This window comes from Anas platyrhynchos, chromosome 9 (genome assembly GCF_047663525.1).
Source record: "Anas platyrhynchos isolate ZD024472 breed Pekin duck chromosome 9, IASCAAS_PekinDuck_T2T, whole genome shotgun sequence".
In the NCBI taxonomy this organism is placed as follows: domain Eukaryota; kingdom Metazoa; phylum Chordata; class Aves; order Anseriformes; family Anatidae; genus Anas; species Anas platyrhynchos.
Window position 1 is genome coordinate 21,188,223 of NC_092595.1, and position 25,947 is coordinate 21,214,169.

Genomic DNA, 25,947 nt, shown 5'->3' on the forward strand with positions numbered 1-25,947 from the left:
GGAGCAGCAGCGGGCACAGAGGCTGCCCAAGGCTACTGCAGCTCTGGGATGCATGCAGAAGACACTTACATAAGGAATACAGCTTTAAGTTGAAGATAACATGGTTTATTTCTTCATGGTATTCAGATTAAAATGTATCAATGTATTTAGCACAATACTACATTTTAGGACAAAATCATCAGTGCTTTGCAAGTCTTCATAACTGTTTATTCATTATAAATAGTAAATATTTACTGAGCTTTTTACATGAAAGACGTTTGTTTTTTTTTTTCTTGTTGGATTTTTATTTTTTTACAACACATGTTGTTGGTAGAGGCTGCAACACAAAGATATCTCATTTTTCCCTCATCCTTAAGACCAATGTGTGAACTAACCTCTGTACTGAACCTAGTCTAATGCACTACTTCATAGTCCTTAACACTAAAAGGAATGTATTTGTGTTCTGCCTCCCTCTTTGTTCCAAGAATAGAGAGAAATAAATAACACCGCCTTCCATCTTCCTGTTCCTCTCAACATCACAAAACACAAATTTATTGACATTCTAAAATGTCACAATGCAAACTTCTTGTAAACCTTGGTTCCTATAATTATTTTCTATATTGGATATCACTGTATAATTTAAACAAATGTGTCATGTACAGGTCCATCTCTGTTAATGTCCTGTACATCACTAAAAAATGTAAACGTAATCATTTTTTCTTATTGTTTCCTGAAAATGACCTTTAAATCATGATTAGCAAGCTGGATTTTAGTTGTCCAGCACACTGCAACATTTCTGTACTTTTTCATCAGCATCAGGAACTATGCACTGCAAAAATAAAAGTACCTGCAAAAATATAGTTCTGATTCTATCTATATGACTTTGGATGATCCCAAAGTTTGTGTGAGGTACACAGTATTGCACATTGCTAGGCAGTTGTGAAAAATCAGTCACGTTGTTGGTTTTCTTCCTCTGTGTTTGTTCGAAAAGGTACAATGGACTAGGAAAACTCCACATAAAAAGATAAAGTGTGTTTTTCATGTTACACAAGATCTTGTCTCTTGGTAAAGTAAAACTTGCAAGTTACGTTTATTGACAACATGATTACAAAAGCATGGTAAGATAACCAGTAGGTTGCTCTGGAAGTCTTTTGCACTTATCCTAGCTTCCTATGGACTGTGATATTTCCTCTTGATGACAATTTCCAGTGTGTAAAATGAAAGAGGTTCTGCTGCCCACGCTTCAGAAACTGGGCAGCTTTAAAGTTAGACTAAAGTCAGCACTGGATGTCAGATGAGTCACAGTATGCAGAGATCAACTGTTAAATTTCAAAATGTTCCATTTTCAAATGTTCCATTTGCCCCAATCAATGAACATTAATTTCAAAAACAAAAAACGGAATGTTTTGCCAGGCAGCGATATTAAATACTGCTCTGTTTTGTATACCCATTCATAATGAACCATGTCGCATTTATTTATTCATTATTGCTTTTGGCCTTTGTCTTCTGTATAGCTTTGTCCAGCCTTCAAAAGTCTACTAAAAGCTATGACTGAGAGAACATAACAAGCCTGCTCCTCTCCTTGGGATTGCCCCAGTTTAGACTGCAGTGTGTTGAGAAGATCCCTGGTATCCAAGTACTGGAGTGAGACCGGAAAACAACACCAGCTTTAACTTGAAGTGGACAGTTCATTTATGCAATATCTGGCTTCAGATAATGAAAGGCACCTGCAAAAAAAAACAAAAGAAGCTTTTTAAGTCATGCTGTGACAACCTCACAGCATGGGGCCATGCCAACTACAGGTTGACATTGTCATATTTAATACTGATATATCAAAGGAAAGGGACTAATATTTTTATTCCTAGGACAAGTTTGACAAAACTCTATGTATCTAGGATTATATACTGTAATGATTCTTGAGCTGACCTCATTAAGAACATGTGTTTCTAATAATGGAATGCCAGTGGTTATTTCATTTTGGACAACCCTTATGTTTTACCTAATGGCAATCAGGTTTCATGTCTCAACAATTAATAACATCAAGATGTTGTTGACATCACTTAAGAAAATAATTATGCAGCAGAAATCTTGCTTGAACAATCAGCTGTCTCACCAGTGCTCTCTGCTCAGCTTTGGAGAGAAGTAGCAGTCAGCCATTAGGATCTATTCTCATGATTTTCTTTGTTCCAGACAGAAAATACAGATCATTGATAAACAGCTGCCGCACTTCACTGTGCAAATGTCCCAGTACTCACTTTGTCCATATTGTCCGTACTGGTAGCCTGTGACAGGGTCCATGCTGTAGCCCGTGGTGCTGTAGGTTGGTGGGCAGTAGGACTGGGACGTAGGCAGGCTGTCTAAACTCTTCATGTGCTCTAGCCGTTGACTGCAGCTGGCTGAGACCGTGGTGGTAGGCTCCAGGCCCCCAGTCAAAGGGGACAGGGCATAATCAGTTTGGGGCTGGTGGGGCACACCACCATGGTTAGTCAAGAGTCCCATTACCTAAAATTAAAAACAGAATAATAGAGTTAAAATACATGGGAAACTGTATTGCATATAGAGCCACAGGAGCCCTCAAGCCTGACATTAGATTTCCTAAAATAGGTGGACTTCGTATTCAGTCTATGCTTTAATACAAAGAGAAGAAAAAAATATGTAATCCATCAAAAATAAAAACTGATGGTTAGCAACCCATAAAAATCAATACCAAGGCCACAGAAGGAAAAGTAATATCAAAACCTATTATGATTTTTGAGTGCCTGGTCCTATGCCCCTGCAGATGTTTATTCCTCGAGGACTCAATTACAAGAGAGTAAGAAACTGGTAGTGGCTTTTTAGCCATGCTGCTCTTCATGGTCTACCAACACAGAAAAGCTACAAGGAAGTTTACAACTTTTTTTTTTTTTCCCTTAAGATCAGCAGTCACTAAAATGAAAATAATTTGGAGTGGATCACAGCAACACCACTGACAGAAGTAATAAAGAATCCCAGCACAAAGAAGAACATGAGTATGTGGGGAACAGGCAGAGCAGCCCTAGCTCCTGCTGCTGGATGCACTGTGAGCTGCTCTGAAGAAATGAATGTGAAAAAACACTGGTCATAATACCACTTCTCAATTTAATAATCTGAGTTAGAGAGGACAACAGAAAGGGTATGGCTTTCCAGACTGGCTTCAAGTCAGCTTTGACTCCCTTAATAAGCTGCCCATACACAAACAGTTACAAAATCAACAACAGTGTTGAGATTAGGTGACAAAAAATTTCAGAAAATTATATAGTTTTCTCTAAAAAAGCTCAGCCCGCTAGGTTGTGATTTCCAGCAGAAGTCCACAAAAAATTTCCAAAATTCCTGCGTTTCTGAACAGGAGTGAGGGAAGCCACTCTCTTGTAAATTCTTGAATTACAAAAATGAACTCACACTACAGAATTTGTATTCCCATTCCCAGCACAACTCTAGGAACATTTTGAAAATAAGCCCTATTGAGAGAATAGCTTGCTTCTGTTGGAATAAATTGCACTTCAAAGTCCGAGAAACAGTCTGCAGGTTAAAACTGAGGGATCACATACAGCTTCTGCCAAAACAGCATATTTTGGTAATTTTCTGGTTGTTCTTCCTCCAAAAAAGGCATTACAGATATCTGATACATGCCTTTTTGAGAAGCATTTTGCTTTACTGCACTTCTTAACACAACCTACAAAAATTATTAAAATTGCAGTTTATTTTGTAAAGAATAAATCCATGGTAATATGAACATGTCTGTTTCCTAAAGTTCTGGTGCCCCTTCTTGAACTGTTTTTATTTTACATCACAAAAGAAGGGGGATTATTGTTGTAAGGAGCTCATCGTCCCAGGTCTGCAAGCTCTGAATTCTGTTTGTTTTTAATAAATATGTGAAACAAGCCCAAGGGATCATAACTTAAGTAGGAGGAAAGACAAATCCAGGTCTTGTAAGACCTGTCTGATAAGGAAAAGAACAAGAGGCATAAGCACAGTACTTCAAAAAGTGACACCCAGCTGCCTGCATCAAAAACATAAAAACATTTCTGCATCAGATATACTCAAGACATCTCACTGAGACAAAAAAAAAAAAAAAAAAAAAAAAAAAAGCTCAGAAAAGTTCAATTCTACTTATAGCAACAGAGTTTTCACTTAAGTTCCACTAATCAGAAAATGTGAGTCTAACTCAATGTATTTTCTGAAAGTTTCACAAATTGTAGTATTCATCCAAAAAAATGAAGTATATCCATAGATGTCATTTAGATACTGAAATCTTTTCACTTAAGTTAAAAACACAAATAAAGAACTTGGATTCAGATTATAAGGTATTTTATATTTAATTCAAATCACCTTTTCAATGAATAAAGCCTATTAAAAGAATCTGAAATTAATAAAAAGCAATTTAAAAAGTCCTTGTAACTGCTATAGATTAAAAAGTCATCTTACTAGAATGACAGCCTGCATGGTATTTTGTCCCAAACAACTCTAAAAATTGAAACAACTGGCCTCTCAACTTTTTCTCCTGAAAATCGGATCCTGAAAAATATTAAATTTTTTAAAGATTGCTTTAGTAAGTTTTGCTATTTTAGGAACTACAAATATTTTTCTTGTACTTTTGGAAAATAATATGATCCTGAAAATCCAGCATGTTTAGTGAACTGACATTGCATCAGGAGGATACAATATTAAATATATTATAACCCAAAAGAACACAGGTTATACTAATCTTCATCCTTTAAATTTAAGGTTACAGACTTAAAAGAATAGAAAAATCAGCAAAAATTTATAACATAACTTAAACACACTGAAAATTACTGATTTGAAAAATATTTATATTGGCACAAGTATCATGGTTTTGACTACAGTTGAATACAAACACGGTTTATCAGGAATCTGAGACGAGCGCACAACCCTTTCCATTCCTGTACATCACCTACGTGATCCCACTGTTTACTGGATTTTAGCATGTTCCGTTCCAAATTCAAGAGCAGGGAGAACAACCCGGGCTTGTGTTGCCTCACAGCCCCGCTGGAGTCCTGATGCCAGCCTCCTCTGCGTGCAAGCTCTTACACCACACATCATCTCTACCACGAGTTTTATGACCGATTGCTAAGTTGGGCAAGCAGCTGTTTTACCAACTACATACTCCAAGTAACTAAACTCTTTTTCTGTTTAATATTTCCAATAGAACAGAGCCCAAGATAATATCATTGGGATTTTGACAGCAAAAACACTGAGCCTAAAATCTTTGGGACTGGAATTTATTTTAGAATTAGAGATTACCCTTGAAATCTAAATGTGGATCCATACCTGGTCTCAAAACACACTCAAAGTTTGGTAGCATCTGTATTTGGAGAGGGATTTGTTTTCTCTGACAAATTAGAGTTAGCACTTGATGAGATCTAATTTTTTAAAAATTATTCAGATAATAATACAAGTCTTTAGGTATCTTTTATTAAGAGCACATGCACCTAACAGACGCTTTGGAGCAGAACTGACACAGCTCCTTATCTTTGAGGTGGAGAAAACTGAAGCAACGATCTTCTCAGAAATATCTTCTTCAGAAGCCTTAGGAATCATCCTGCAGTTGATTAGTATCTAAATAATTAGATTTTTGGTTATGTCTGTTTGGAAAGCTATAAGGGAAGTAGCCTCAGGGTGGAAGTCTTTTGCATGGTATGTGCCATGACCTTATCACCCATACACGGAGTTACAGGAAGGGCATGGCTGACTTTCACCTAATCAATTAGATGGCCATTAATGGGCCACGTCTGCCAGATACTCAGCACCCTCAGCTTAGTAGCATATGAGAGACATGAAGATCTGGGTTTTGCAGCTCAGATCTTCTGCTAGAATGAAACAGTACAGTTCTAAATAAGTAAATAGATTTGGTTCTTCATTAATTATTACAAAATATTTGCTCAGTCCACATGCCAGCCAAATTACTGGAAAATATGTACTTCCCTCTGAATTAATTTGGGAAAACTGAAGTGGTAATTGTCACCCACACTGAGCTGGATCCCAAAGAAGTTAAAAAGAAGAAAATCAAAATGCTGATTTAAGACCTAGAAGTAAATGCTGCTGAAACTATTCAATTTATTTTAGAAAATAATTCCTATACATGGAAGAAAAACAAGAACAAAAACAACAACAACAAAAAAAAACACAGACCACCAGGCTGTAAGGTTTAGAAATGTGGGTATATGCAATAAAAGACACTACAGATAATTAATAAAATAATTACATTCCATTAGAAAACAAAGATTCATTTGGAAATATCAGGAAGAACACAGTGAACTGCAACTATCAAACTGCAGAAATGTTTTCAGAGAACACATCCCAAACAATCCAAAATATTCATTAGAATAAATCTTTAGCTGTGGGGTCAACACAGCATCACTAGATGAGGTTATGATCCAAAAAGAGGAAGAGAAATTGAATGATGAAAGCCTTGAAAACCATGTACGCAACATCTGGTCCATTATCAGCTATTAGAAAATACTTCTATTATCAACAAAATAAAGTCCATTAAACTGAGAAAAGGCTTATTCCATTTAAATGAAACATTATGCCTGTTAATGTGGTTGGTATTTTAGGATGTAGGACCTACCATAGGCACAATAAAATTCTCATATGTTTTAATTCATTTACGCATGCCTGCATTTAATATGCTTTGTGACCATGTCTGCAATTAATATGATTTATGAGAAAAGAACATGTGCAATATTTTTGGGGGTACAGTGATACATTTTTCCTCCCTCCTGTGAATGAAAGATTTAATGAAACAGCTCAAGGAAAATTGTTGGCAGTTAACGTATTAAGTTGAACTGACAGAATCATGAGTAAACTTTAGTGGAGTTAATGATATCCTCTTATCTGACCCTGACACATTTGCAGCATGTAATTTACAGAAGCTCTGTCCAGGGAATCTTGACAAATGCTCCTAACGATGTCAGGGCAATGTTCCATTCTAATGTAAAACAGATGTGGGTCAGATACCCTCATTCATCACAAACAGTGAAAATTTCAAACTCCTTCTGAGATGAATGGCATTACCTGCTGTTAACTCTTTTCACTGTAGAAAAGTCTCTCAAAAACAAAATATTGCACTGTAAACCACAAAAATGATTGTCCTAATGTGCTAGAATGACAGATTTTAGAAGATTAAATTAGATTAATTAGCTACATGGACGTATGCCCGTAAGGTCCTAGAACTATGTTGCTATTTCTTAAATATGAATACTTCTGCTTTTATATATGAAGAGACCCAAGAGATTTTTTTTCCCCCCCAGTGGCAAGCACTGGGAACCAAATAGCTGCTTAGTGTAAATTGGAGCAAATACACTGACTTTGAACATCCAACAATCTGACCTTCTGCATAATCAAATCAAATGAGGCCTCTCAGTGATTTCACACCACCAGACATCAGTGGTAGCTACAGTGAAATCAGAGAAGGTGCAGTGGTGTACAGTTAGGATAACTGAGATGATAACTTGATCCTTCAAGAACTGTATTTTTATCTACAGGAGATTACTGATGACCACAGCATTACCACAGTCTGCCACTAAATCAGTGCCTTTTTTCAGTCATTGGATCATGGAAGCACAGGGCTAGGTAACACCATCAAAATAATTAAGAGAAAGGAATTCTCTAGAATTAGAAATGGAAAAGCTTCAAAAACATCAATAAGACTGAAAAGGCAAAACAGAAGACCCAAAGATGAACATATACTCATTTTTTAAATATATTATTTATATATAATATATAAAATGTATTTAAATATTTATGTTTTAAATACATAAATATTAAGCATCTCAAAACTGTTAGGCAGTCTTGTATATTGTAGGTGTTGGCTTGTGAGTTTAAATGCTTAAATATGGCAATATTACTTACAACGGTTCATAACATGCCTAAATTTTGGGTCATGTTACCCTTTCTCCATGAACTCTTCTCCCACCTTCTCAACCCAAAATACAAAAGGAAGATTCCAGCCATCATGAAAAAGTTAGAGACAGCTGGACTCTGACATACCTCCCCTTCACAACTGGGGCACATGGTGTTGTTCTCTCTGAACGTCAAACAAGAGGCTTTCAATAATGTCTATGCCAGGGACTCTAATGCCAGGCTAATCATCGCCGGGGACAAACGTGCACCTATTTTGCCAACTGGGCCAGGGTAAGCCTCTTTGCATTCTGACTCAGCATTCAGTCTTCCTTTTATAAAACCAAATCAATTTATAAAATTAGGGCTGCTACTGATACCCTGGCAAAAATCAATGGAAAAATTAAAGCAGTTCTCTCTTGAGACGTAGCAAATTTTGAAGCAAATTGAGTCCCATGCATTTACAGACAGAGGCATCACTTTCTAGAATAACTTTGCTATGGATGAAATTTTGCTCTTTCTGATTCTGCCACAATATATGCTTTTCACTGAATAACACTGTGGTATTCTTAGTCTTTTCCTTAGGAAATCTAAAACACAGAGCATAAGTAGTTACTTAAGCATGCCATCTGTGATTATTCACGACAAAACCCTCATTCACGTACCAGCCATTAGTTGAATAAATATGCAAGTATTTAGATTCCTGTTGATATTTCCATTTCATAAATTCATTAAAAAATTAAAAGTTTAGTGCATGCCAATCACATACTATATGAAGAGCTGACTCATAATTTCACTTACGTGGTTTAACATCTAAGTGTAGCAAAAGCAAAAAAGTACTTTTAAGGGCTGCAGTACAGTTGAATATTCATCCTATGTATATTCTAAATGATACAAATTATTATGAAAACAGATAAGTCAGTTTTGTGGGAATTCTAAAACTTTCAACGTCGCATTGTACAGACTGATTTTTCTGTTTCTTGTGACGTCTGTTAATTAATTTATTTTTAAAAGTCATACATGAAATTACCACAAATACTTGTTCACAAATTTAAAAATATAACATATCAGCAATTGTACTTTTTTTTTTTTAACCATAGTTTGTTTTAAACTCTCATGTAAATAAAAATAAATTAGATAAATTGGGAGTTGTCGGGGTGGAGAAAGCTCAGGTTTTGTTTTTGAAAGAAATTTTCATCTGAACAATTTTTGTCATGAAACAGCATCCAGACCTAGCAACAGCGATCCATCTAGCATTCAAAACCATAGACTATTTCAAAATATATAAATTTAACAGCAGTCAAGGTTTCTGGATAAGTGGTATCTTCTTATAATGCCAAAGTGAAACGACTTAAGAAGGAAAAATTCAAACACAATTAAAAATTTGTTATATTATTGTTTGAGGGCTGTAACATGATAAAAAGGGATTAAAAAAAAAGTCACTACACTTATATTTTATACATATTTTGTTATTTTACTCTTACATTTTTGTGTTCAAGAGACCTATAGTTTAAATATTTTAAATATTTGTTCTTATAAAATTACAGTACAATTGGCTAGAAGTTCCAGCAAAGTCCAGAGCTTTTTTTAATATTTCCATGTAAGATTTCCAAGCTGTAAGAGCAGACCTGTTTTTGGAGGCTGAATCCTGCCCCAGAAAAATTTCTGGCAGGGTGAGGGTGAAGGTGGAAAAAGGACAAGGGAGATAAGTTAAGGTGGACATTGAAAATGTAAGGTCACCGGTTTATTGTTGTACTTATACTAATATAGAGAGATCACATATATAATAAATACATTAATGTGTATATTATAACTACATATTATATAATCAATATATAACGATGTAATATATACCATATTGATACCTGTTACGTGCTATATAATTATGATATGCATTAATAATCATGATAATTTAAAAATCATGTTATTATTTTTGTGAGGTAACAATTATGAAACTGTTGTATCCCATGTATTTGTATCACACTCCAGAAACAGAAATAATCAATTAACTTTTGTTCCCCATTCTCACCTTTTTTATTTTAAAAAGAAAAAAAAAAAAAAAAAAAAAAAAAAGAGCTCATTAAAATCATACCACGTGAATTAACTTTCTTCCTTACAAAGGAATCCCTGACCTCTGTCTCATGTTCTTGGCCATTAAGTGAAGAACTCTCAAAGTTGAGACCTCAGTTACAAATGTCATGAGCTTCTGACTGGTGTGGGACTTAGATTCAAATGAAATGTTTTCTATGGACAACCAGTTGGATACTAATTAGAAGGTACTGGAAAGAACATAATAAGAAATTAATAGTTGCATTTTTTCTTCCTGTTTCTGTTAATGAGGAAATGCAAGGTTTTAGCCACTGGTCCCAGTGTTCCCTTAAAAACAGAGTTTCCAAGACAATATGAACATATTTAACTGATTTGACAGCTGCCATCAGATCCATACTTCAGCTTAATGAAAACCAAGTGCTCTCAAAGACTTAAGAGAAGCCAATTACTTAAGATCTATCTCAGCAAGAAGAGTTACAGGTTAATTCTTAAACTCAGGCAGTGAAATGTTTTGACAGTAGAAGAAAGAAACCTTGAAACAGCTGGTATTTTTACTACTGTTCACAAAAAAAAAGTTTGGAATTTTCTTATCAAGATTGTTCCTGAGCTCCAGGTAATTACATGAGAACTGCAAAGTATTTTCAAGACTGTTATGATATTCTGTGCAAGCGTTCAACATTCAGTCCACTTCCCATTTTGAAAATACAATCTCTAAAGCTGCTAGTTTGACTCAGTCAGGAAGACAATAAGGGAGAGGAAAAAGGACTCCGAAGTTTTCTAGAGGGCAAGGAGGAAAAAAACAGCCTGATGTCCAGTGGGATACAGGTCGCATACATTCATTCTTTTTTCATTAAAAAAATTAACAGTGAAGCAGTGTTTAAGCCCGGGTATCCTATATGTTAAATGCAGGAAGCAAGTAGCCTCACGGGCAGCAAGGTGCGTACAGTATTGCTGCTCGATCTGAACCCAAGAGCAGTCTGAAATAGCACCCTTCAAAACCTGCAAACTGTCTGAACCGCACGGTGTAGGGCAAACTGTGCTACTTTGACATTAATAAAAAGCACATGACAAGGTCAAGGGATGTCCGTGTACACCGGAAAAGACTTTTTCCTTATCTTAAATGAAGCGGTTCAAAATATTGAAATCCTGTCTTAAAAACAATCTGCTCTCTAGGAGGACCATACACCTGCAGCACTCGCAAGACCCACGTTGTGGTAGCCCGTCTGCTGCTTTACAACCTGGGGGTAATTTACACTGGGGGTAATTGCTAATGCCACGATCACAAAGTGACATAGCAGTTCAGAGGCACGCTTAAGTCCCGCACACACACATTAACGGAGAGATATGCTATTCCCTAACAATTTTGAGTTAACAAATTTTTGTTAAAAGAAAATGCACTGTGCAACTGAAGCCTAATTTGAAAAGGAAATACAATATTCCCATAAACGTATGCATGAAAGCCAAGAAGCTGCATAATAGGCATAGAAAACACAAAAAATATGCAATTTACATATATTACACACTAATAATCTCCGTTCTGACGTTATACTGAAAGAGCTCTGGCTGAGATGGAGTGCTTGTGGTTTGGTTGCTTTTTCATCAAATACAAACAAGGACGCTCCTGGATATCAGCTCCCCGAGACATCCATCACTGTCTCATTCCTGCAAAAGGCAACCCTCTGCAGGTCTGAGAGACAGGGGTTCTCACCACAGCCAGGTAGTAACGAGCAAACCAGATGAACAAGGAGGATCATCCGTCATCTGGAGAGCATCTGCAGATCTTGTCTTGATGTTAAAAAGGGTTGAATGTTAATAAGATGCGACTCTCCCTATTCTATCATTCATATAAACAAGAACATTGTATTTCCCAACAATCTATCAGCCAGCAAAACAGGTACCTTAAGGAGAATTCTGCTTATTAAAACTGACCAAGACAGTCCTCTGCCTTCCAAGTTCATGGCTAACATGATAAAAATAAAGTTACAGCACCCTACTCATTTCCACTTTTCCTCTGTGCTTCACCCAGTGCTTGCCTTAACCAGCACATTGTCCATCAGCCCCAAGAACAAAGATAGAAAGAAAACATCCTGAACAGTAAATAAAGCATTCCCCAGCGCATGTCAGACCCTCATTTAGAATAAACTGAAGTCAAAGAGGAAGAGGAGTTTTGTGTCTGGCAAGACTACAATCCTGTGAATATTAGATTTTGGTCTGCATATTCTGAGGTTTGGTTTGTTGTTTTTTTTTGTTTTTTTTTTTTTAATTGCAAAAGACTATTTGGGCTTCAGACAGAGCCCTGGGTCACTGTAAATTCAGCTTTAAACACAGTATATCCCGTGCTCGTCTGAGAGAGACATCGATGGGTGGAAACATTATGCTAATTGCTCACACACCCAGATTTATTGTGGTCAAAAATCCACCAGCTAGTAAAAAGACTCTCTTTCCTTCTCATCTAAATTCCACACACACACACAGGGCACTGCAACACGGCCACTCAGCAAGAAAATTCCTGTTTTTCTCTTCATAAGATCCCCAGCACAGGACTGGTTTAGACTTTCTGGCTACACTGACCTCCCATCTTGGCCAGCACCTGGCCACCTGCTGCATGCAGGGTCCCGAAGAAGCCTGACCTGAGACCAAACCCCCAAGTGAAGCAGCATTTCACACCCAGAAGTGCAGCACATACGTGACACCAATGTTTTAGGCTCGTCATTCAGGCATAAAGCACAATTGTTTCTCTAGAGTCCCACAGTTTGTTTCACATTATGTACATAGTTCACCCAAGGAAAAGGACAGAAATAGCTGCAGAAGCACAAAGCCTAGGTATGGCATTTAACACCGTGGCATCTCAGTCTTTGTTTAGGCCCTAAAACTGTTTCAGAAGATCTGTTGGTAACGCTGCACGAGTATTTCAGAGATTTTTTTTTTTAGTTAGTTTGTTTGCTCTGTTGGGTGAATGAAAGATCTTTATCAGCCAGTCAGGTTCATCATTCAGTTGTCAAGAAGCTGTTCAACATCTAAATGGATATAACTAATCTCTTGTGTACTTGCAGTGATGAACATGATGAACATGACATTAGTTTTTGAGTGATCAGCTTCCTCCTACACTTGTTGGTAAAGGTGAAAAATAAGGCCAGCAGCTTTAAACACTGGGGAAGAAAAACGTTTCAAATGCCTAAGATTGTTTTTTTTGTTGTTGTTTTTAAAAATTGTTGTTTTTTTTTTTTAAAAAAAAAAAAACAAAAAAAAAACAAAAAAAAAAAAACAGAAGATTCATAGCTTAAAGACAGGGCTGGGTGTAAAGAAGCCCAGCAACTGATTAAAGAAGTCTAATCTGCTCTGGGATCTCTTTTTAATTATATCAAACCTCAAATCAGCAAGACTTTGGGGGGGAGGAAACCTGGCCTCACTTTTTTGTCCCACTTTCCCAGACATCACAAGATTTCTTTACTGTTGTGCTCAACTTCTATGTCACAGACAATAAAAGCTTTGTGAAAGAAAAAAAGATCACATTTTCCATAGCCAGAACCAACATACATTTAAACTGACACTAACAACTACTTTTGATGGATTAACACTGAATCCCAGAAAGATATTTATGTCAAAATTGTGGAAGCCTTGCACACTATGAAACCATCCATTAAAAAATATATATAAATTGAAGCAACTAGTATAGTGTCTTGGCTTTTGTTGGGGATTGCATTTATAAATCAGAATTCTTTAGAACAAAATCCATTCAAGCCTTGTTGGAAGTACATCCATTTGTTTTTCTGTTGGTATTTTTTTCCTGAGGTTTCAAGCCATAAAGTTTTGTACCCCACTCTATGCTATAGGAATCTGTGAAACTTAATTACATTTACTGTTACAAAAAAGGGTTTATGAACTTTTGCCTTTGGGCAAAAATGTTTATTTCATTGCCTTTGTTATTCATTCTTTTCAACTCCAGTGCCTTTGAACTTTTCAGCTGCACAGAGTTATCACCGTTGCACAGGAACCAGGAACTGTACTCCCGAGATGCAAACCACAAGTTGAAGAAAACGAAGGAGGCAAAGATATACGAGTTGTTATTTTGGCCACCCTTTGTGCCATTAAAATCTCATTTTCTGCCTATTAGAATGCCCTCTCCCTGCTTAGGCAGTGGTGATAGTCAGTGATTAGTGTGTAATTGAGTATAATTGTCTTTTCACTTTTCATTTGTGTCATTCTGAGCTTCTCTCTGTTTTTCTAACCACTGAGAGGAAAAAAGGGTAGAAAGAAGATAAAGCCGTTAAAACTCTCACTTTCAGCCCTGAAGAGATTCCTGATTGTAATTATAGATTGCATCCTCTTTGTGACTTCTCAGAATTTACTGGACATCTCTTTCTGAGCACCTGGGCAAAGCTTCTGCTAATAAAATAAACTGCCATCTATTCAAGTTTAACTAATAATGTCAGCTTCAGACAGATGCCACATGTAGGAAAATTTAACCAACCTTTTGACACTCAATTATCAAGGCAATTTATTAACATGATTTCCTAAAAAGAGCTCATGCAAATTAGAAAAACAATTATGGTATTCATGCATTTATATATTGCCAAAGAGCAGTAATACTCCTAATTTATGTATTTATAACTCGATTACAGCTCAGCTCAATGTGTATTGTTCAGCCCTTGGAACTCCCTTAGTACAACCTGCCTGTGATTTCCCGCACTGTTTGGTAAAATCTCTGTGAGGTTATTTTAAAGAAATTTTATTCACACAAAAACTACAAGATCTACATTCTGTACCTAGCCATGGATCTTCAGAAAAATAGCAGTACATTACCAATGCTTGACAACTGAATGTAAACACAAAGCCTGCATGATTACATTATAAATCACTTGAAATTAAATATAAGCTATGACTCTTGATTCAGTCAGTAGGAAGAAAAAAATAAAAAGAAGGAAACTAGCAAACTGAAATCATGTGGCTTGTATAAAGAATACATTATGGTTTAAATTTGGCAATTCATTATACTGTGGCCTGAGGGAATAGACTCTTTGGTTCTGGTATACAGCAAATCCTCTGTCTGAAAACACAGGACTGACCTGAGGTGAAAGGCCATTGCCAATGGCAGGGTTCATGGGATTTGAGGGCCCGGACGGAGGCACAAAGCTGTCTGTATAGCTGGAAAATCCATGCCTGGTGCTGGGTAGGCAATAGGCAGTGCTGCTCTCTGGATTCGAAGGGAGGCTGCTTTGGTGTACAGTGCTTGGAGGAAGAGGCTGAGGTCTATGGACTGTACTGCTTGGATCAGACACGGCTGGAAGCAAAAGAAACATGTTGATCATTTTCCTCCTTTTTTTTCCTGGCGTAATAAGTTCATTATGTGAAGCTCGACTTGATATAATTTCACCAGAACCTTCATGTAAGTACTGGTTATACAGAATGGTAAGCCTTCAACACTGTTGGATATTTAGCTGGCCAGTTAAATGACATAAAAATTCCATGAAATCACCATTATTAAATGGATTGTAAAAACCATAACAACAGACACAGGCACTTTTCAGACAATTCTTAGCAGGCACATTGTTTAGAATTGACAACACAAAATTATATATAATATATACAAATAAATATATTTTATATGGTTTATATAGTTATATATAAGCATGTAAAAAATATATATATGCACAAAGGCAAAGCTTTGTTTGTTTGGAAGACAGGCTTATTCCCTTCCTCATCGCAGCACAGAAATTCTGCCATGGTTTATACTGAAACTAGCAATGGATGGGAGAAGTCCCGGGCTTTACAAAATTCCCCTAATTAGAACATAACCTGGCAACAACATCCACCAACAGTTAGCATACAATGCCTCATGGAGGCAGCAAAGAGAGTGCAGTAACAGTAACTTGGCTTATACAACCTCACCTATAAGGCTTTTCCGTAAGAGTAGAATCTAGTATAACCTAGATTTAAAGCTCTGTTTTCCCCTGCTCCAATCCATCCGAGTTCAAAGCACTTGGTAAAGTTAAGAACGATTTTTACCATACTGAGACTTGCTACTATCTGATGCAAAATGGTGGTCTGAAGAGCTGTTTATTTCCAACACCAGGTAACTACTCAGAGTACTTACAGAAGTTTCCAGTGCAGCAGCATCAAAAGCAATGAAGAGGACAGGACACGACACTCTCAGCAAAGGAGGCCAATGCAGCACAAAGGTAGGGAAACGTGCACATCACAGTACCAGCAGAGCTCCTCTGCAGTGCATGAGGCTATTATTTCCCTATAGCACCCTTCGTGTGTGACCATCTCTTTCTCGCAGCAAAACAAACACTAATCTGTACATGTTTAAAATAAGCAGGCTCACAAGGCCATCACTGATTCGGACCCTAAAGTAGCCAACACTCTTTTTTTCTATATTTGCCAAGAAAATGTTTCTGTAACAGATCAAGACAGGAACCCCCCAATAACACTATGTTAACCAAGTACCTGTTTGCTACTGTACCTTGCGGTATGGAGGTGGGCTGGTAGGATGGCTCAGAGAGCTGGTATGTCGGCAAAGTTGGCATGGCGCTGGGTGGAAATCCTCCTGGGATCAGATGGTTGAAAGCCATCAGTTGGTTGGCTCCTGCCTGTTTCCTCCATCTAGCACGACGGTTACTAAACCAGACCTACAAATGTTTTAATTAGGCACATTTGATATTTTGTACATTTAATAATGGTGCATCAGAAATAATAGCATCATAGTTAAAACGTGTCTGAGAAGAGAGAGAGGGAGAGAGAAGATGCGCACTGGGCATATCTGCCATCAGCTCAGAGCTCCTGGAGAAGAGCCCTTGGCACAGACTTCCATGGTTTAACAGACAGGATGCAGGAATCCCAAATCCCAGTTTCCTCTTAACTACAGCCTCCTGAGAAACAAGCTGACTAATGCTTCCAAGCTTTTGTGCTTTTAACAGCTATTAATCACTATCCTTACCATGCCAGATTTAATGAGAAAGGGAAGAACATCTATCCATTTGATCTAAGTGCCAGCCACTATTTGGTCTGGCTTGTATTGCCTTTATATTTAATTCGCTGACAAGTCAGCAGCACTCCTTGATGTGCTGTCAGAAGGTGCTTGTATTTGTTGTATGTTGGGATGCTATATTGCCCTAATTATCAACAGAACTTTAAGCCTTCAATTTGAAAAATACAAGCTCTGTGTACAAAAAAAAAAAAAAAAAAAAGTCCACCACAGCCCTCCCAGCAAGTTTTCATGTACTCACATACGTACAAAACATCTCTTAACTTGACATTAACACTAGATCAGAATTTCAGTGCAAGATCAGTATTTCAAAACCACTTTGAAATCTGTTCTCAGGACAGAGTATCAAACAGATGGGTTTGGGATTAGTGGAACATTTCAGCTATAAATCTGCTTTCTACCAACACGTGATTCCTTCACATCATTCTCAGCTCATGTTTTAAGTTTTCCAATTCTTGCATGGCTCTTATTGCTTCCAAGAAAGGAAGAGGCAAGACTTCACAGATGCAAACACGGTAATATTTGCAGCATGTAGGCTAATAAATATTGGTTACATTAATAGTGATTACACATCACAAATCTGAACGAAGGGCAGCCAGCCACAGCAGGGACACCTGCAGCCAGCTTGCATCAGCACTGCCCTGCTGCAGATTTAGAGCATCTTCTAGATTGCTGTGCTAGACCTTTTCCATGAGGTGGATCACTGCAGAAGAGAAAGGTTGAGATAAGCAAGGCTACACACATTTTGTAAAAAAGCAGACAGGTTATTGTTCATAATTGTATACCCTGAAGCAGCTGCAACTGCTGGATACCATCAATTAGAAAAGATGCTAACTGTCAGTTAAGATCTCACAAGGTACATCTGTACAGCCCGTGGGCAGTCTACCCTGAAAGCCACTGAGGCACATTAGCTAATTAGCCACACACAGACGTACTTGTAAAAATAAGCTAGGTCTCAGATCCATCACCCTTCCAGCAAGCATCCCACACTGGCTTATGAATCAGCCATCACAGACCAGATTTCTAGGTGTAACATCACCTAGACCACCTGTGGCCCTTATGTAAGTGTGTAGAACATTCTGGACTACGCTCCTGGCTTCTCCACCACTTGCTGAATCATAAGCAGGAGTGGGGGGACTCACAGGGCTACCTGGTTTCTGGTGTAGGACATTTGTCACCACATCGCTTGATCTGGCTTCACCCTCTTTTCAGAAGGAGATGCTCACAGCTGCCTCCTCCTCCGTTACTCACCCTCAGTCCAGTTTGAGATTTAGGATAAAGATACAGATGGAGCCTCTGCTCTACCTCAGGAGTCCTGCTCTTGTTTTTCTGCTATACGTAACAACGTATAGCAGAAAACACAAACTATTTCTGCAGGCAGCTTGCAGGACAAGGCACTCCAGGGGTGGAGAGGTGAGACCCATCTGATGAGCAACAGTTGAAGATGGGTTTAGATTCAAGAATATTTGTACTTTCCCATCCTACAGACATCTACATTGTTTTTCACCTCTCTCATTACTCTTTGCCTCCCTCACTGACATTTCAGTCTGAATTTCTCATTTATTCCTCAGACTTTCCACCTGTTTATATTCCTCGAGGCCTACCAGAGACTCATACTCCTACAGAGGTCTCTTTTGAAAATTAGAAGAAAAAAAAAAGATGGGGCAAGATACTCTGAAGAGGGAGGTAGGGGCTTGCTAAAGAGCCAAAGAGCATTTAGGAAGGATAATAGAGGTCACAGAGGAAGCAAGAAACAGTAAATGCATGTTGTAATTAGCCCACCCAGGTCATTAACTGTTGCTTTCTCCATGACACTCTCCCTTCTTCAGGTCAAGAGGGTTATCTGGTGATCTTCAAACGCTTTGGGAACACTAGCTGAACTACACGATGTGCATTTCCCTGAGCAAAATGAGGTAACGAGATTTTGTTCCCACTACAGATAAGCGGCTGTCTTCTAGCTGTGGATCATTGTTAAAATGAGTTGCATCCGAACCTGGAATTCAGTAGCAGCAAGTGATTTGCATTAATGCCACGTGTTATGCTTTCATTGACAGATGATAGCTCTTGCCTATACTTGACTCATTTTACAGATGTGCCTGTTTCCAGAACTACATATACGCATTAAACCTCTCATGAAGGGACACGCTCAGTGGCAGCAAGAAGCCTGGAGCAGCCCCACCACAAACACACATATGCAGAGCTCTGCCACCCACCCCCCCGCCAGCCCGGCCCGCTGAGCTGCGAGGCAGGCACCCGGCCAGCACCACAGGTAGCCCAAAACCGGTTCGCCAAAATACTCTGAACATATTCAAAACCGCAGAATGAGCTTCCACCAAACGACCCCTCTGCAGAATGTGGCTGCAGGACTTTGGCCCATGCAAAGAATCTGCCACAAGGCCTCAGCCCCCTCACAAACACCAAGGTCTCCCTGCCGCTGTAACCACACACACTCTTCAGTACCTGGCAATGGAAAGGCACGTAAAGAAATCTTAATAGCAAGCACCAGGGGTCTCATCCACGTATGTCCTTGTTTCCATTTAACAGGCTTTGGATATGCCTTGGTAAAAGTAAAAAGTATTTATCATAAAAAATGACCATAAGTGTAGCCCCAGCTGTGACCATCACACCTTTTTACAAGTGAACTGAAGCTCTGAATCTAATTCTGGATGTTTTAATGTAATGGCTTTTACTACCGAGCGTGGCCTGGCCATTCTGCCGTGGTGACCTGTGCTTGAAACATGATGGATCCGATCACAGTTTGCAACCGTGTTAAACTCCCACTTCATACCAAGAAACTGCAGATTTCAGGTGTGAGACAGAACATGAAGACTAAATAGTGTAAGGAGAAAAGAAAATATGAAGAAAGTGAAACGGGTGAGCTAAAAAGTTGAAAATCCATTTTAGAAAGCCAAGACCAAACTACTCTAAACTAAATAACTCAAACATTTTATTTACATTTTATGTAATATTTATTAAAATGAGTCAGATGCCAAACATTATTCAGAAGCAGTTATATGCCTTCTGCTTTAGATGAAGTGATACTTTTTTTTTTGTAAAATCATATTATTTTACTTAGACTATGTTCAGCTGCCTTAACTTACACTGAACATTTCAGGAAAAAAAAATCATAGCATTTAATCATATTATATGATTCTATGATAATCAACACATATCATGGAAAAAGCCACATACATTTTTACCGCTAATTAAAGAAATCTTGAAAATTTTTGTCAATATTAAGCCAATACATAAAAATAATTCTAATTAGCACAAGCCAACGTGTATGCTTAAAAGCAGATTGTAAACACCCAGGGAAATGCTTTCTTTGGTTTGTTCATTTCCAATACAATTTAAACACAGAGATTTCTTACATTTGGTAAATTTCATCAAAATTACAAACTCCCCACATTATCAAGTAGATTTTTCAAATCTAGCAGGTTCCCCATAGCTTACTTCTGTTCTTCCACAGCCTCACCTCTGGGCGTTCACCACCTAAAGGCACTGAAGCTCAAAGTACAGCACAACCACCAGTAACAATCACAAGCATCATACTGGGAGACCAGAAACTGCCATCCCGTAGTGGGAACAAGAGAAAACTAACTCTAAAGTATCCACATCCTGCTTCACCAGTCAAACTGATGTATTTTGTATGCTGCCTTCACCAGCAACAGCAAGGATCTCAGTCCAAGGCAGCCCAAGGCCTGGTAGCACTGCAGTCACCCCTACCACATTGAATTTCCTCGTGGAAGCAAAGCGAGGGATATAAAAGCTACTGTGTTTTGGAGACTCAGAATACAGCAGTACAGTTACACAAACAGCACTGTGTCAGAGGCAATATGACCTGCTTGTACTGGTGTAGCATTCAAAAGCTCTAAATTGGGTCAGCATTGTGCTTGCTGTTGTGCAAACGCGCACACGGCCAGAGGAAACACAGCTTGCCTGAGTGACCCAGGCATCCCAAAGCCATGTCTGCACTAGCAGCCAAGTCACGTTTGCTTTAGTGAGACTCTGGCTCCCCAGTTCCTATGTCACTTTCAGAGACGGAATGTAAATTACTCTGGCGATTTGGAAACAAAGTTTAACCACAGAGCCTGGCCAAAATTTTCATCTCTGAAGGCCTCAAAAAGAGAATTGAAGAAAAATGAGAGCGCAATGTAAAATAAAAGGAAGTCATTTAAGGGAAGTAAGCACTGGTTGCCCAAGTTCTTCATGCATTTAGAACTGACTGGACTGACCAAAAAGAAATCAGTATGCTATATATAATATTCAACAAATATAATAATTATATATATATATATATATATATATATATTGCACTGGTGTTGAATGTATTAAGTGACCTAATAGGTTTCTTCCTTCTCTATTTTCTAATATTTAGATCCTGCTTCTTATTATCATTTTTGCTTTAACTAGATTGCAAGTGATCATGCCAGCATCTTATTTCATTGATCTCAACAGGATACTCTTTAAAAGATGCATTTATTCACTTGGGAACACACTAGTGTAATTAGCCTTGACATTTCAACAGTCTGATCATAAACACAGAGTGTTCTATGTGCTTTTAAGGCAAAAAGATCTCTGAACTGCCAAGGCAAAACATCTGAGATGCGAATTTTGCAGGAAACTCATGGATATTTTGTTAAAACTCAGTCTTGACCATTACAAGCATGAGTGCCAAAAACACACAAAGTCAAAAGACTGATGTATTGTTAATGGCATTTCTAATTTTAGCCAAAGGGTGGTGGTTGCTTGCTGTTTTTTATTTTATTTAATTTCCCTCCTTTTGCCTTACAATATTTTTCGTGGTATCTGCCTCTTCCCCATCATAATCCCCACCCCAAAGTCCACATGTCCAAAACCATGTCCTATTGTCTTGGAAGCAGGAGTCCTTCTGGATGCACCAGGGGACCCATCTGGGGGATATCAGAAGCAGTTGAGCTGCCTTCTGATGGGGAGAGGCTAAAGGCCTAGAGGCTAACTCTACTGCTGTTGGCAGGGGTGGGAATCATCATGCTGCATTAGCAATGTGATGGAAACCTGAGTTCTTTTAAAACAAACAAATAAAAGACAAATAACATCCCCCCCTCCAAAAACCGTCACCCCCCAAAAAAAGACAAACCACTAGGCTGTGCCAAAGGGAATGACTTGCAACCTTCTCCCAGTGTGATCCAAAATACTCAACTCTCACACATTTCTCTGAAAGGCTGACTCAGTCCTGCACAACTACTACTAAACACTGCAGCTGAGTAGTTCTGCAGAATATTGACGAATAAGCGCATTGAACTGTGCATTTATAAATTAAAGCGCCACTAATTTGAGCCCTCAGGCAGCAGAGACCAGAAAAATAGAATCAAAATCACATCCTTTTTTCTCCTTTATATTTATAAACGTCTTCTTGGGCCTCCATGTGTTTGTAGTTGAATAATTTACCCATATGAATTCCTCCTTTACCCCAGGAAAAAAAATACGCAATTACAGGGTTATCTACTACAAGAATGCACACAGCATTTTCTTTCTGTATCCTATACATGATGCAAGAAGGAGAGGCTGAAAAAAGAGACACGATAAATTTTCCATAAACCACATTAGGAATAACTGTAAAGACCTATTGAGAGGTCTTAAATGCTTCTGAATCTGTCCCACATTCCTTTATCCCATCTCCCCATAGGACCATGCAGCTGAAGTACAAGCTCAAACCATTTCAGAAGAGCTGAGTGCAAATAAAGACTTTTTTTTTTTTTGGCAGAGGTCCTCTGTCTCTCATGATTTCCCAGTGAATGCTTTTCACTGTTTGCCCCTGAGAAGAGATTTTTCAAGCTAAGAGATCGAAGAGATTGGACTTCAGAGCTCTCAAATCTTGCTAGTAGCTTAAAAGTCATCATTGCTTCTCTCACCTTTGCCCCCCTCTGTCGTCTTCTCCAAAACCCTTCTCTTCCCTCCCTTGTGCCAGAGTGAAACAAAGAAAACAATATGCAAGCACAGCACTAAAGAAAATATTTTTACAGTTTTTCTTCCAGCTACTCAGGACTTTGAGCTCGTGGGACTTCTATTTGCTGAGGCTGTGATAAGCTTTTTACAAAAGCTAACACACTTACTATGAGTTTGATATGTGACTATTCAACCCCATCATAGTAGCCAGTCAGACACACTCTTCTGTTAAACCATATTTTTCTTTTTGAAAGTTTTCAATCAAAACAATTTAAACCTGGGATTTGGCCTAGAAAAGCCTTTCCAGGCAGGATGTATTCATGTTTCAGAATTCTTCCCCACTTTCCCCTGCTTTTTCAGCATTATTCATGGACTAAAAGAGTCCAAACTAATTTCCCCCGTGGCCTTTTGGGGTTAAGCAGGACTGCCGCACGCCCTGCTCAGGGCAGGGGCCAGCAGGCAGCGGAGGTGCTGGAGGGGCAGCAGATGCAGCTGCAACCAGCCCAGGCCAGGAGCCGGCACGGCAGGACCTGCTGCCCCACGCTGTGCCACGCAGCGGGGCGCACGTCCCCACGCAGCACAAGACGCGGCTCTCATTTCTGTTAAGGCAGGAGGCCTGCCTTCAACACGCAGCCCAAAAAGATGGGTCTGACCAGCCGGTCTTTGTCAGCCGAGTCAGGCTGCTGGCCCTTCACTTGCCACACAGCAAGCCTGAAGGCTCAGCGGGCTGCCCAGAGCACCAACACCGAGCACCACCTCCCTCCCTGCCGCCAGCCGGCGAGGAGGTGCTGGGCACGCACGGTGCACCCCAGGCTGCTCTTAAACCAGGCTTAGAACGGAAAGATGATGTGAAACACGTCTCACCGCCAGGCTAAGGCAGGCTCCAAACTGCTGCCAGAGCTCGCACAGTTCATTTAGGTCTAAAAATAAGCCTGAGGCAGGAATCAGAAGGTGGCCAGAGAAGATGCTACCCACTTCAGTCCCTATGCACCGTTTGTTAAAAGAAACCATAGCTGCATTTCTCTGAAGCTCAGAAAGAGCCCTTGATCTGTATCTACAGAAAATTTCACTTCTGAATTAGCCTCCAGATTAATTCAGTAAAAGTATGCCAGAGACACTAAGGGCCTGCACTCTGAATTAATGGTTTTAAAGAGCTTTTTTATTTAACTGGACCAGTAAAGCACTGCACATTTGTGATTGTAACTCACAATATGTGAAGTTTTAACTTCGTGTTAAAGAGCATCACCTTTTTTTTTTTTCTTAAAAAAAAAAAAAAAAAAAAAAAAAAAAAAAAAAAAAAAAAAGGGTTATTCTAGACCATGGGGACTTAAGTTTTGGAATTCCCTCTGATAAATGCACAACACCAAAGAACTTTTCCCTTCCTGCTTCATCTAATGTGCAGAACAGAGCCGAGTGCCTCTGGAATAGGCAGGGGAGGAGGTTGCCCCGTCTCCACATGACATCCAGGCTCAGACACAAGGGAGAGACTCACAGTGTCCTTGAGCACAAAGGCACGGCAGGAGAAATCACAGGGAGCATTTTAACGCTTTATTACACTCAGTGCTGAAGTACTTGTGATAATTATAGTACTTGTGATTCTTGCAACGTGGAGTTTGTTTCAACATTTCTTCCCCCAAAAGCCTTTCCTGTCCCCACAATTTAAGTACACAAATAACATTCACAGTATAAAGTCTGTTTTCAGTTGCTTGTAGCTTTCAAAAAATTCCCCTTAGGGGCTGAAATGTTCTAAATTTGATCTCAGCCCAGAGGTGGTTTTCCCCACCCCCCTCCAACCAACCAACTCAGAAACATGCATTTGGTTACCCTTCAACAGTGGGAAATGAGAAAATAGATGGTTAGGAGGTTTAAGACTCTTCCTTTCGTGGGTGTTCAGAGATTGCCTTGGGGAATCGAAGGAAAGGGGAAGCACGGGACTGACAGGGTAGAGAAAGGAAGACATGGAGGGACTGAGAGAATAGCCCATTGGTCCAGTTGTAATCAGTTAAATATTAATTAAATAGCTTCCCAGGCAATGCAATCTGCAAGATCAGTCCTTACAGCCAACCCCATTAGAAAATCTCAAGAGAAGAAAAGAATTTTCTGGGTTTACCCGGACTCAGGCTGCAAAGAGCCAGCTCTTGTACATAATGCTTGATCTGGAAGCAGTCAAAGAGATCTTTGTGTATATGACCATATAAAATTTGATATCTCTGATCTCTGTCATACTGTTACCAAAACAGAAGTGTGACTAAGAAAGCTTGAATGCTACATCAGGATGGCTATCCAGCCCTCTCAGGCTCGAGTCTCTTAAGGTTATTTCTTTTCACAGGTCGTCTTTTATTTCATGCCCATCATAGGTGGCTATTTTAAGGGGCTGTAGAGAGGTGTTGAATGCTGATAAGGAAAATCCTGTATTCCTTAATCCACTGCTAAAGCACTCTGCCAGCCTCCAAGGGTACCAGACAGATGGAGTGCACTAGGAAGCTACCCACAGGCTGGCTACTTCAGCCCCGGCTCATCTTTAATCCAGAAAGGTTTTGTTCTGGTATTTTAATCATTGATTGACTGGGAACTTTCCTCCATGCTGGGTGAGGTAAAATATCCATATGTCAGAGGTACCGGGGAATTCGTGTGGCTGTAGATCATAGCAGTGGTGTGAGACAAGATGCGTCTCAAGGGAACCAAGGAAGCCATAAGGAATGTAAAAAGTCACAGGGTTAAAGCCACATTAAGACAGCTGTTATGTTAATGAGAGTTCTGCTTTTCTTCTAGCTGTGGGTCATTGATTTAGAAAAACATGAACAGGGTCTTTTTCATTTTATCGTATCTTTCCACTGAGGCTAACATAGCCTAAAACGTCATATCCTAGATCCTGTTCGTTTGGTAACGGTACGTGTGTAGGAAGTTATCTATATTATGTTAGTGCATGAAGGATTCCCAGGGCTTGATTTGGTCTTACCTGGCCCAAGTCTATATACGAAGCTGTTTTGCAAGCATTTTACTTAGTAAACAAGTTAAGAAGAGAGTCATGCACCACTGAGTTTGCCCTCCAGACAAATTCATCCATACATCTGATTTTCTTGCACAGTCATAACAAACACTTGCAAGAAATTTGGTCTGAAGTC

At 38.9% G+C, this 25,947-nt stretch overlaps 1 protein-coding gene across 4 annotated transcripts in view; it reads right to left on the minus strand.

The window, feature by feature from the left end:
* PAX3 (paired box 3) overlaps positions 1 to 25,947 on the minus strand; it is a 79,341-nt gene continuing 53,394 nt past the window's right edge. For 3 of the 4 annotated variants that reach the window (XM_038183383.2, XM_038183382.2, XM_038183381.2), the window contains exons 6-9: positions 16,373 to 16,538; positions 14,973 to 15,187; positions 2,235 to 2,481; positions 1 to 1,706 (exon numbers count right to left, since the gene is read on the minus strand). In XM_038183383.2, the coding sequence (XP_038039311.1) occupies positions 1,672 to 1,706; positions 2,235 to 2,481; positions 14,973 to 15,187; positions 16,373 to 16,538 (663 nt within the window). In that variant the 3' untranslated portion in view covers positions 1 to 1,671. 4 annotated transcript variants of the gene reach the window in all.